The sequence below is a fragment of the Rhinopithecus bieti genome, unplaced genomic scaffold (genome assembly GCF_001698545.2).
Source record: "Rhinopithecus bieti isolate Rb0 unplaced genomic scaffold, ASM169854v2 scaffold_6944, whole genome shotgun sequence".
Lineage (NCBI taxonomy): Eukaryota > Metazoa > Chordata > Mammalia > Primates > Cercopithecidae > Rhinopithecus > Rhinopithecus bieti.
This window is the reverse complement of record NW_016805767.1, coordinates 162,125-175,237: the sequence shown is the minus strand read 5'-3', so window position 1 is coordinate 175,237 and position 13,113 is coordinate 162,125. Positions and strand designations below refer to the sequence as shown.

General features: G+C 44.5%; 1 protein-coding gene across 2 annotated transcripts in view; it reads right to left on the bottom strand.

Annotated features, from left to right (window-relative positions):
- Positions 1-13,113, bottom strand: part of AOAH (acyloxyacyl hydrolase) — a 206,613-nt gene that overhangs the window by 98,101 nt on the left and 95,399 nt on the right. For both annotated transcript variants that reach the window (XM_017873700.1, XM_017873701.1), the window contains exons 7-11: positions 10,683-10,743; positions 9,178-9,248; positions 8,265-8,313; positions 5,818-5,866; positions 3,563-3,657 (exon numbers count right to left, since the gene is read on the bottom strand). In XM_017873700.1, coding sequence (XP_017729189.1) covers positions 3,563-3,657; positions 5,818-5,866; positions 8,265-8,313; positions 9,178-9,248; positions 10,683-10,743 — 325 coding nt within the window. The remainder of the gene's footprint in view (positions 1-3,562; positions 3,658-5,817; positions 5,867-8,264; positions 8,314-9,177; positions 9,249-10,682; positions 10,744-13,113) is intronic.

Sequence of the window (13,113 nt, the reverse complement as noted above, 5' to 3'; positions counted from 1 at the left end):
GTATTGGGGTGGGAGTTACCCGATTTTCCAGGTGTTGTGTGTCTCAGTTCCCCTGGCTAGGAAAAGGGATTCCCTTCCCCCTTGCACTTCCCAGGTGAGGCGATGCCTCGCCCTCCTTCAGTTCTCACTGGTCGGGCTGCAGCAGCTGACCAGCACCAATTGTCCGGCACTCCCTAGTGAGATGACCCCAGTACCTCAGTTGAAAATGCAGAAATCACCGGTCTTCTGTGTCGCTCGCGCTGGGAGTTGGAGACTGGAGCTGTTCCTATTCGGCCATCTTGCTCCGCCCCCTGTTTTCTAAGTCTTTGAATGACTGAGAATAAGTTTCTGTAGTCCTCATGTGAGAACAATAGCTTGCTATAGAGCACTTTTGACACAATTTTTCCTTCTTAAAATTCTGTAGAGAGGCTGTTCCGCTGTTTCCTGAAATTTAGTGTTGAGAGATAAGTCTGATGCCAGATGGGTTTTCCCTCCTAGTATGCTCCCGGGTTGTTGGTTTGTTGGGCAGGATGATTCCAAGAGTTTTCTTTATCCTCAGAATAAATAAGGAAAAGCAGGAAACACAGAGAGTCTATTTTATACCCTGGCCTGGCACACTGTGGGGGTTGTGGGCTGAAGACAGATTTCCCCAACTCAAGAAAATTATCTTGCATTACTTATTTAGTCACAGCTTCCTCTCTGCCTGATGTCTTTTCTTTTTCTGCAGTTTCTATTCAATTGCCGGGACCGTTCCTGCATACCTCTCCTCTTTCCCTCTTGATTTTCACATCTAGCCTTTCTCCTGAGTCCCAGAATTTCCCCAGCTGCCTGACTGCTTTGCTCTCTTGTTTTCTGCACCATCTAACTTGCACGTCAGTATTGCAGCTGCATTTTTAGATCAGATAGTTATGTCACCTCAAGGCAGTCTTCCCTGATTTCCGAGTTCTTCTTTTTCATGTGTGCAATTTCCTCTCAATTATTGTTGAGAACCTGAATTTAACATTTTACAAAATGTCACTCTCTTTCCTCCCATAAACATTTTTCAATAGAGCACTCTTCATTTGTGTTCCTAAGCAGGTTTTATACATATCCAGATGTTTCCCCACTTGCTCATCTTTACAGAGGGAGGTCTATGCTTGCCTAGTGTGGGGGCTTGGGAGAGGTTCAACCTGAGAGTGTTTGAGTTCATATTCAATTTCTTTAGGAAGAGGAAGTCAAAGAAAAAAATGATAGTTTCTGCAGGTTAATTTCTCTGGATCAGTTTTCGTTTTCTGGGAGAAGGAAGAGGGAAGTGCGTCCATAGGTGGCTGTATGACAGGGCTTCCCCACTGTGCCCATGTCCCTTTCTCGAGGGCAGGGGCACCACCCCTTTCTCTAATGGACAGGGTGGCTCTTGGGACAAGTCTGTTGTGGCAATGCCCCCACATTTTTTATTGTGTTGTTTGATAGGGCCATCCAGAAGTAAAGGCTGCGAGTTGCTGTTCCCTGTGCACTGTGTCAGACCCGGGCAGGGCTTTATGTGTGTGCAAGCAGTGAGGCCCATGAGGTCCTCTGCTTAGAAAGGGCCCTGCACTGGGTTTAATGCTCTGCTGCCCCATCTTGAACTTCTTAAAAATCTTATTTTTGAATTTGTGTTATGTGAGTGAAGTCCAGTGGGCCAACTGAGTATGTGTGAGGGAGGGGATTGGAAACGGGGTCGACTCTGGATCCTGCCTCCTGCCATCTCTCAAGATGGATTCCTGGCCACTCACTCCCCGGCCTGTCTTCCCCTTCTTGCCCTGCAGCTGCTGCACCCTCCAACAAGGTGGCAACTAAATGGTGTCAATGGGGGAGGCCTGTGTTCCAATGTTGCCCTTTGGTCCTTTTGGGAATCTGGGCACAGGCAAGAGGAGGATTGGAGTTGGGCATGGTGGCAGCTGTCACCTGCCCCAGCCGGCAGTGCTGGCATCTGGTGGGTAGGGGAGGCAAACTCATTACCCATCCAAATAATTAGCATGTTCCCGCACAGAGGTTTGAAGACTCTTGGGGGTCAGTCACCTGACTGCTGTGGGTTGGGGAGACAGGCCCTGGGAAGGAGAGATTCCTGGCTTACCTGGAGACCTATGGAGCACTGGCAGGAGGAGGAACCCAGCAGCTCTCAGGCCTGAGTGTTTCAGGATGGAAGCCTCAGTGCCTGGGAGGGTCTGTACTTGCCCCAAGCATCTCCTGGCCTGAGAAAGTGTTCAGTCTGGTGACCCTGTGCTCCTGGGAAGGCTCTATTCCTCCTTCCAACCTTCCCGAGTCTGGCTTGCCCTTTCTGTCTTCTGGGCAGCTCAAAGCACCCTTCAGAGACAAGCTACTACATAAGAATTGTGTAATTGCAGTGATTCCACCAGCATAGGAGTTCAGTGCTGTTACAGCGGCATATAAAACTGGCATTGCGTAATGTGACGATGAACATAACATTCATGCCAATAATTTAAAATTTTAATTATTTTTTTAGAATGACATTAAATAGTAAATAAGAAAATACCATGACATATTGAGGAAGACTGCCACAGAAAGAAAAGTGTTTATATTTTAGCAGCTTTAATGGAACTTTTGAACAAGTTTTGCTGAGGGCACCTGTACTTTTGTTTTGCACTGAGCCTTGCCAAGTATGTAGCTATCTCTAGGTGCAGGTTTTGTTACATTTCCTCGTGATAACTTGTAGCCACAGGAAGCCCCAGCTCCAGGTGACCCATCTGACACCACTGTACCCCCTGCTTGGGTGTGTGGCGTTCAGACTGCCCTTCCCTGCACCCTCCAGCTCCCACCCTTTGCCACACAATCTCCCCAGGTGTTTGCACAATTTGAGAGGAAGATAATGGCCGTTCTGATAATGCAGCAGGTGTGTGCTCAGGTGATGAACTGGTAATAATCAAAGTTGCCATTATATGTCTACCCCATATTTAGGAGTCGTTCATCTGAGTAATGCATGCAAATCTCTCTGATAGTGCCTGATGCCTGATATAGAGTCAATAAGTGTTGGTTTCCTTCCCCTTTCTTTGCCTTCTCTGAGTCTGTCATCGTTTGCAATTTTGCCTTGTGGCCCTCTTCTTCTTCTTCTTCTTTTTTAATTAAAAAACCCTCCCAGACAGTCTCATCACTCTTTGGGAATGGATGGTGGGCTTGTCTGTCCCCTGACGCTTTCCGTGGAGCACAGCAGTGGCTATTAGGAGCCGAGCAGCCTGCTCTGCCCAGAGCTTCTTGCTTGCTCAGACGAAAAACAAGCTGGACAGGCCCCAGAATGCCTCATCCTGACCTCCACAGGGAAGCCAGCCCGGTGGGCTTAGTCCTTTCTGTGTATTCTCCACCTTCTTGACTCTGCACTACTGCCTTCAGGGTTCCTGGCAGCAGCTGGGCTGAGGCTGGGGAAGTGAGTAGAAGGAAACTTTTGCCGTTTGCCTAGGACTGAAATGACTGTGGATATGCCTTTCATGCCAGATTTTGCTAAAGAGGGAAATTTGCACCTGTGTGGAGTTGGCATCACATTTAGAGAGAGCAAGGGGAAACAAAAACAAAGGCCAGCACATCTGGAATGATTACTGCCAAAATTACTCACCAAAGACATCTGTGACGCTGTGATCCATTCAGGAGAGATGTGAAAATGAGCCCCAGCTGAGTCTCCCAGCAAAATGATTCCCCTGGGCTGTGAACCTAAACAGCACAATTTATTCACATTATTTATGCACTCGAGTGGTTTGAAGCCTCCAGACTGGGTAGTTATGAGAGCAGATACCCTTGTGTGTATTCCAGGCACCGAGCATTTTAACAGTAGTGCATTACTACTTTTTGCATGTTTGAGAGTGAGGGGCATAGCATTTTGGAGCCGAATGAGATTTCCAGGCCATTGGAGCTGCTAGCTAACATGTAGAGATGCAGGTGTGTTTCCCAGTTTAGCATAAAACAAACTGCTGTACAACATCTTGAGTGAATGATGGATGAATAAATGAATCAAAGCTTTATCTGAAACCAGAAATAGGCCTAAATTTTGGTTCTGGAAATTGCTTTCTTGAAAACACACTGATGTCCATTACAATTCACTTTAAGGGTTAATGATTTTATGGAGAAATTTTGATTTTTCATGGATATTATGCCCTTAATTCATACAGGTGAAAACACTGGATAGATGATACTGGCTGATTAATGGAGAAATGGAGATAGAAAGGTCTGCATGCAGCCCTGTTTGTTTGGAGGTTCAGAATCCCTTCATCTGACTCTGAGGCCCAACCACGTAAATCATTCACCTGTGAACTCATTCTTCTAAATTCCTTAAAATCCTGACTCAGGCCGGGTGCGGTGGCTCAAGCCTGTAATCCCAGCACTTTGGGAGGCCGAGACGTGCGGATCACGAGGTCAGGAGATCAAGACCATCCTGGTTAACACGGTGAAACCCCGTCTCTACTAAAAAATACAAAAATCTAGCCGGGCGAGGTGGTGGGCGCCCGTAGTCCCAGCTACTCAGGAGGCTGAGGCAGGAGAATGGCATAAACCCGGGAGGCAGAGCTTGCAGTGACCTGAGATCTGGCCACTGCACTCCAGCCTGGGACACAGAGCGAGATTCCATCTCAAAAAAAAAAAAAAAAAAAAAAAAAAAAAAAAAAAAAAAAATTCCTGACTCAGTTGATGCCTCCCAGAGGCAGAGAGAAGTGCCTCCTTTTTCCACTTCCAAACTCCTCAAGTCATGCAAGAGGATGGCCTAACCTCACTGCAGTGACTCCCCAGCCTGGGCTTCATGGAAACCACTATCTGACCACACAAATGGGGACTGAGGAGGCCCAGGACATCGTGGAGGGCACAGGGAGAGTGGGGTGTAGGGAATCTAAGAGGCTTGCACCAGGGTTTCACCTAGATCTGCATATATTTCATTCATTGGTTTAGTTGTTCATTCATTCTTTACTCATCCAACAAATATTCCTAAACGGCATAAATATGTAATGAGCCTTTACATTTTCTATTCCTCTTCCTGCCCTCTGAGAGCTTAAAGACAATTAGGCTTTAAGTTGATAGAAGGCAAAGACTATACACTTTTTGTCCAAGAAAACTCAGAGCCAAGTATAGCCCTTGGTTAGAATTGGAATCGTTGTTCAGAGAATACCTGTTGAATGAATGAGTGAATGAATGAATGAATGAGGTGATTGTGAAAGTGGGGAGAGAAGCATTGCCTAAACATAAAACAATGATGTTACCATTAAGTGTTGGCATCACCAGGAGCATATTTTCAGTCATGTATGGGGTGGTGAGGTTTCCCCAGTGGAACTGGTGGCCCAGATGTTGGTGCCATCTGGGCACTTAGAGCACAAATCTTTTGCCCAGCTATTTTTGGGAACCCCTCATAGATTATAGCCTGGCAGTCTCTCTCAAGTCATTCAGACATTCAGATACGCATCTTTAGCCTAGTGGACAAAGAGACTCATCCCATCAGTAGAAGTCTGGGTGTCTGACCTTGTAGTGCAATTAAAGGGAAATGCAAAAGATTAAAAATGTCAGTTATGACTGCTGCTTATTTTCTTATTTGGAAAAGTGCTGGATTTCCATTGCTCTTTTATCCATTTTGCAACCTAATCCTCAAGTAAAAGCGTCCATTAAACAAATTGTTTTGCTTTTTTAAGATTCTGACCCCTTTCCTACTTTTCTGAACCTTTTAGATACTTTATTTTTTGCTATCTGTCATGAAAATAAATGTAAGTTGGTCAGCATAGAGTAAATCCTAGCATCGAGCACGTGCTGACTTAGGTGGTCTGCTCACTTCAGTTTGACTCAGACTAGAAAAGAATACTCTATTGTTATAACCACACTGATATCCGCAATTCTTACCTTCACAGAATTTCTTCTCATATGGAATGCCATCTTTTGGATCAATACCCTTTAAAAGAGAAATGATGTGATTAGCAGCTTGGTTTTAAATTTATGAGATACATATATTAAGCTCTCCTAAATGGCTTTAAAAGCACAGAGGCAAATGAGTAGACAAAACCCTTTAAAGTCTCTTAAGCCCCTAATTCAACATAGCAACGCCCTATGTGAGTGAGTCATGTTTGGGAGGAACTGAGGGTGGGAGTAAAGAGAGAGCCAGACACCGTACCATTTCATTCAAGGAGATGCCTGGCAGGGTTCTGGGAGAGGTGCCTGGACCAGTGGTCTCACCTCTCAGAGCATAGAGGGCCCACTGAGTGACTGGGAGACAGGGTCTGGGTGGATTCCACAGTCTCTGAGCTGGAGGTCTAAGTGTCCTGACATCTTCAGTACCTAAGATTGATGCTTCTAAAGAAGCAATTCTCAAGGGATCCATTTTGCACATTCCTTTACCCCCGAGGACATTGGCAATGTCTGGAGACATTTTCGCTGGGGTGCTACTGGCATCTAGTGGATAGAGGTCAGGGATACTGCTAAATATCCTACAGTTTGCAAGACAGCTCCAACAACAAAGAATTATCCAACCCAAACATCAATAGTGCCCAGATTAAGAAACCTGGAAGTAACACTGGATCTGTGAATAGGACTGAATTGGCACAGTTGGCATATCCTCAAACCTAAAGGTAAAGCTACCCATTTGTGGAGCTGCTAGTCCTTGGAAGGATTATTCATAGTATTCCAAAATGAAAGCACTTGCTGATCAGAAATGTGTTAACAAGACCGTGCTCACTCTCCAGTCTTGGGAGCTCCCCATGCCCATTAAAACATGAAAGAACCTATTAACATCACACTCAACTCTGGGGTCCCCAGGACATAGTCTGGGCAAGGTTGGATTTCATGGTTGTAAGACTCCCTCTGAGTTTATGATGTTGTGGTTCTGTGAGTGGTGTTTCCTCTGTGGAAAGGGATAGGTATGAAGGTGCTATGTCCTTCTCCCATCACTGATGAGGAGCTCTGCATCTTGCCTCCCTGAGCTCATGGTGGATTTCCATTGATTTAGTACAGTCTCTCACTTGGCCTTCCTCCTTATATGCGTGGCACACCATATCTGAGACCGGGGTGGGACCATGGAACGAAGACAGGGCGTCACACATTGATTAGTCCCCTTTGTCCTCCAACATGACAACTAAACCTGGGTTTTTCAGAGCGAGAGCTGACTTGGAGATCTTGTTACCTTATGCTCTAGGGGAGATGTCTTCTTCTTCTCCGTGAAGAGGCAGAGTGACTAGGGGATAGGGTGGGTGGTGTGGGCTGGGGCAATGGGACTGGAAAGCACACAGGAGGTGACTATTAGTGCAAACCTGGACTATGAGTGTCCCAGAGAGAGGAAAATATTTACAGAAACTTTTTCCTCTTCATTGAAGCAGATAAATGAAGCAACTATTTAGAGGCAATTTAGACAATTTATTTAGGTAGGTGTGAAAATACTTGCAAGTTTTGCCATTAATTACAAAAACTGCAATTACTTTTGCACCAACATAATATCTTGAAGTTAGGGAATCTTAAGCTTCAGGACCCATCACAGCCCTTGCCCATGTGAGTGCTGGGAGTAACTGGGAGCATTGGCATATTCTAGGTGGAGAGGGGAGGCCAGGCTGCAATCAGGACATGTTTCCATGTAAACACTTCTGGTAAGTCAGAAACGAGATCTCAAAAGAAAGGGAACTGAATTTCTGAGACTCCAGGAATTTGTTAAGATTCTGTGATTGTTTTAAAAATTACTCATTTTCCTATTTGATTTTGTATTTTTAAGTAGATATTCTTTTTTTCATAAGGAACCCTCAAATCTTGTAAGCTTAACACCACACAAACTTGAGGCTGTTGCTGTTTTAGTTTGGCTTCCCTCTTTTCTTCCTCTGGGAGCTGCGAATCCATTATTCATAGGAAACTAGGACACCAGCATTAAATGCCTCAAGGTGTGAGTGGTAGGGTAAATACTGAGTAATTTCTGCTCTGCCTGGGTAGGCTTATGAAACAGAAAAAAATGGCTGCAACAAAATAAGGACAGCATGTGGTTTGCTCCAACAGCTGTGTGGGTTGCTGTAAAATTTTGTTAAGACCACTCTTCATTTAATTTCACACTGTTCAAAACAGTATAAAGGGATTAGATGTGGGTGACCTTAAGCAAGGCTTAAAGGGGCCATGACTGAGAAAGACTCAACTCTCACGACATCGTTGACACTCTTCATGCATCATCAGGATTCTATACCCCTCTTCTAAGCAGCAGGAAAAGAGTTGCTTTAGGCTGTCATAGTCTTCCCTGGATCTAACTAAAGCAAATATGTGATGAACTTTGTGGGAGGCAGGAACAAAGGAGAATGGGGTTCAAGCTGAATTTAGTTGCTTACCCAAATGCCATTACAGTTTGAATCCTGATGGACATCCCAGTTGTCTGGCCTAAGAAAAAAACATTAACATTGGTCTTTGACATATGCTTGTCTCTCAGTGGATGTCAGTTTCATGAATGAATGAATGAATGAATGAAGTGCCATGGCGAGGCAACAGCATTCTTCATGGAAGAGTGTCACATCCCATCGTGTGTTGTGACATCAGAAGCCTCCATTCAGCTTCCTTGCTTTAACCTTGGTTTGGGTATTTGCCGGAAGCTCTGGACCAAATCCTGTCTTTTTCATCATTGACTACATTTATGGACCGCATTGTTGTGGAATGGTGCCGATGAAAATAATGAACAAATCTGCATCCCATTGTGCCCCTAAATGCCCAAATAACTGGTTTATTCAATGCTTTGACACTATAGTCACAACAAAGGCGAGGGCTAGCATATCTGTTTTTTGATACCAGAGATGCAATTGAACCTCAGCCCAGAGCTAATGTATGACATGTTTTCCATTCATTAGAGGCTCCTTCTTACTCCCGGAGGGAGAGGTCACTATTTCTGGGCCCAATTCTGCATGGAGAACTGATACAGAAGGCTGGATAAGTGTCTACAATAAGATAATCCATTTACTTGATTGTTTTTCCCACTTGACTGTAAGCTGCAGAAGAGGAGGCATATTTCTGTTTTGTTTACCACCCAGCATGATGCAAAGTACTTGGCAAATTGTAGGTCTCTGATAAGCATTTCTTGGACAAATGAATGAATGAATGCCGTTCTTTTTTCACTGAGCTTTACTTCAATCAGAACACGAAAATCTCTTCTCTCTGTAAGTGGGAATCCCCTAGGCTGGGGGAAGGAAATGTGCCTCCTGCTTCCTTTTCTGAAGATAATTTCAAAAATCAGCAACCAGCAGAAATAGTTACCTTCTACCTGGGTACACTGACTCGTCGCTGTCATTACAGTCTCTCCCCCGCCAGTGATAGCCCCGCAGGGTCTGAAATTGAAGAGCACACACAGGAGCGGTTCAGCTCGCTTTGATGTTATCCATGAGGAAGGTCAATCAGAGCTGTCTGAATGGCATTGACATCTGCAGTTTTTAATTCAAATTCAATCTAGGATCACTAAAGAGCACTAAGAAAATTAAGATTAATATGATAAGACATGCTGTGTGAAGTGACACGTAATATAACACCAGGGCCAATAACAGGTGGTAGGGTGTGTGCATGTGTGTGCATATGTCAGTGTATGTGTGTGTGTGTGACATTAAGTGTTTGCTTGTATATGCATGTGTGGGGGTGCATTGTGTGAATGTGCATGTATATGTATGGAGGCACATGTATATGCATGTGTGTGTTTATGTGTATTCATATTATAGATGTGTGTGCATGTACACACTTGTGTTTCTGTGTATATGTGTTTGCTCATGTATGTGTGTCTACAAGCACCTCCAGAAACAGCAGACCCTTCCAACTTCCCAAAAGCCCTCTATTAACCATCAGTCCTCTCAGGCTGTAAAACAATTGGCTTATTTGGCCAAATGATTAATGTCACTGGATAATTTAAAAGTCTCTACCCAAATGGTTAATTATGCAGGTTAAATATTTGACCTCAATGATTTGAATCAAGAGTTATAATAATGCCAGATAATATTTTTATTTCCTCCATTCCCAAGTAGAATATCTGAGATTTCCCAAACTTTTGGGACTTTGTGACATGTTACTTGCTTGTTGGTTTTCACAGAGAATACCCTGACATTTTAACTGTTCTGAATCAAATGCACACACACACACACAGACACACACACACACACACACACACGTTAAAAAGTAAGTTAAAGTAGATTTAAGAAGTTCCAAAATAATTCACAAAACCTTTCAAGGCAACTATAGCCCCAATGGAGAATTCCAGCTGGAAATGGAAACAAAACCAGTCTGGGCCTAAGATTTACTTCAATGCCTTGTGTATCATTACAATGCTACAAAATCCTTAAAACATGTGAAATGGGTTGGGTACAGTGGCTCATGCCTGTAATCCCAGCACTTTGGGAGGCTGAGGTGGATGGATCGCTTGAATTCAGGAGTTTGAGACCAGCCTGGCCAACCTGATGAAACTCTGACTTTACTAAAAATACAAAAATTGCCGAGGTGTGGTAGTGTGCGACTGTTATCCCAGCTACTCTGGAGGCACGAGAAGCACTTGAAACCAGGAGGCAGAGGTTGTAGTGGGCAGAGAACATGCCACTGCACTCCAGTCTGGGGGACAGAGTGAGACTTGGTCTCAAAAAAGAAAAGAAATTGTGAAATGATGTGTTGTTCATCAAATTAATAATGCGTTCAAATGAAATTCAGTCCTGTCTTACTAAGGGAAATAAATTTGTAGGAAGCAATATGATGTTAGTGAACATCTGGTTATTCCTAAGAATACTTACCGGGAAAACGCTGTATTTGTCTGAATCTACATCTTTGAATGGCACAGACTGTTCTATAGCTCTAGGAAAAAGAAAACAAAACAATTGGTGAGCTAAGTAAAAAAGTAATGTTGGTGAAAACAAATAGAGAGACATTTTCTGATACAGCTGTGTTGAGTTTATGCCACAGAGGGCCATTCTAAACAGAAAATTAAGAGTCTGTGCGGTATCAGACAGAGTCAGCGAAACTTTGCCAATCTCTGCTCTTTACCCAACAGAACTGTTTTCTCTCTGATATTAACTTGGCCTATACAAGGAAGTGAAATAATTGAAACGAAATTTTGAAGGGCAAGGGGTATTGATGTTGAGATTCCCAGGAAATACGAGACTGCACTTTGAGTTTAGTCAATGAATGAACTCAGCATTACAAATTGAATTTTTGCCATTTTACACGTTCTGTTATAGAAATCTTTTCTTAAAATTTTACTCCTTTCAATCACTTATCCTGAGAGTCTTGACCGTTTAGCTGGTATTAGCTGGCAACTTTCACTCCCATTCATGAGTCTTGGAAACCAAGGACCCTGATGTGATGACTAAATAAATTGATGCCAAAGTCACGGACATCCCATGAGGGAGGATTTCCCCTGTGGAATCCTCACTACTAGGCTTTTCCCAGCTTCTAAATGTCAAACACTGTCTTGGGTTTAGAAAATCACTTACAGAGTAGCAGAATGATATAGTCATATGGCAATGAGGCAGGAAAATAGGGTCTGGAGGCAGGAAACATAAGTCCGATTCACACTTCAGCTATAATAGGAAATAGCCTCTCCATAGGGCAAAGCCGTAAATGACTTCGTAACTTGACTTCATCCTCTTCATTGACATAGGGCATACCCCAAGTAGAGGATATTGAAACTCACAAAAACTCTGTAACCGGGTCTTTGAGCCCCTATTCTCAGGCCTACTTCTACACCGTGGAGAGAACTTTCATTTTCAATAAATCCCTTCATTCCTTCCTTGCTTTGTGCGCTTCATCCAATTTGTTCAAGATGCCAAGAACCTGGACACGCTCCACCATTAATGACAAGATGAGGCTTTCTTTGGAGCTGAGAATTTACAGTGAGTAACACAACCTTTTATAGGAATCACTAAATGGTCTTTTGAATAAACAGCATCTCAACAGTTCTGAGAACCTCAAGGCAAATAAATGCAACCCGAGACCATGCAGAGCCTAACTGGCAGCCTGGAGCCTGTCTTATGAACTCTGGGATGGCACAGAAGATCAGCTTGCAGGCCTCTTTTGTCAAACACTGAAAGGCACTGTGCTGGTTATATTAGCCTCTATGGTTCTATAGCCTGTATTCTACTCTATACATTTGGGGCTGGGAATTTTGCAAAATATACTTACCAGGTTCCCTTGGGAACTGGAGCTGGCACTGGTGGAAAAGAGAGCAGGAGGAGGAGAGAAGTTGTTTTCCCTAACTTTCTCTGTCTGGATGTTCCCTTCAGTGACTCCAGCTCTAGCCACAGTGGGCTCTCCCGAGGGTCCCAGCACCCATGGGTGACCCCTCATCCATGGCTCCAGGACTGGCCCATGTGGTCTCTTGTTTTGCCCCCAGCAACCCCACAGCAAGTGGTCTCCCAAGCCTGAGAACACCAGCTCCTCCCTTTTGCTTCTTCCGTCTGCCTAGGGATACTGGCTGCCTCCTGCAGTCCTCATAGCTGGGGGGCCTCGCCTTCCCCTTTTTACTGTTTCAGCCTTTTTAGCACTTTTTAAAACTGGTAGCTTATATTAAATCCTCCTTGCACAGCTCTGTTTCCTGACTGGACCACTGAGAGGAGGGCCCTGGGATGAGTGAGTGCTGGTTAGGGTACTCTGGAAAAGTAGGGAGTGTGGGGAGTGGATAGCCACTTGGTGGGCCCAATGAAGAGGGAGCTGCAAGCTGATGTCACATCACTAGTCCTTCCTACATCCCTGCCCTGGGGGACAGGGGAGGCTGGATCCCTGAAAGGACAAGGCAGTAGGCTCCCTCTTAGTGTCCCCGAGAAGAATTATCCTTTTGAATTCAAGTGCTCTTGCCAGATACTGAGTTGAGCATGGTGGTTCAGTAAAGACTCCAGAGTCAGTTGGAGTCACTGCTCCATCCACTGCTTTCTCACCAGCTCTGCAATTCTCAGAAGTTTATTTAACCTCCCTGAGCCTCATTTTTAAATCTGTAAAATGTGATTCCTGCCAGCTCCCTCCCAGGGTTTATTGGGAGGATTAAGGGAAACCACATGAAAAGCCCCTGGTATTGGTTCTCACAAAGTGCTTGCAGCTGTGATTATGAGCACCTGCTGTCCAAAAGAGGAAATTCACCTTCCCCTTCCATTTGGGGTGGGGTGGGGTGGGGTGGGTTGAACAGGGCCAGAGAGAGAGCCACTCACAGGAAATTAGAAAGGTTCTACTTGC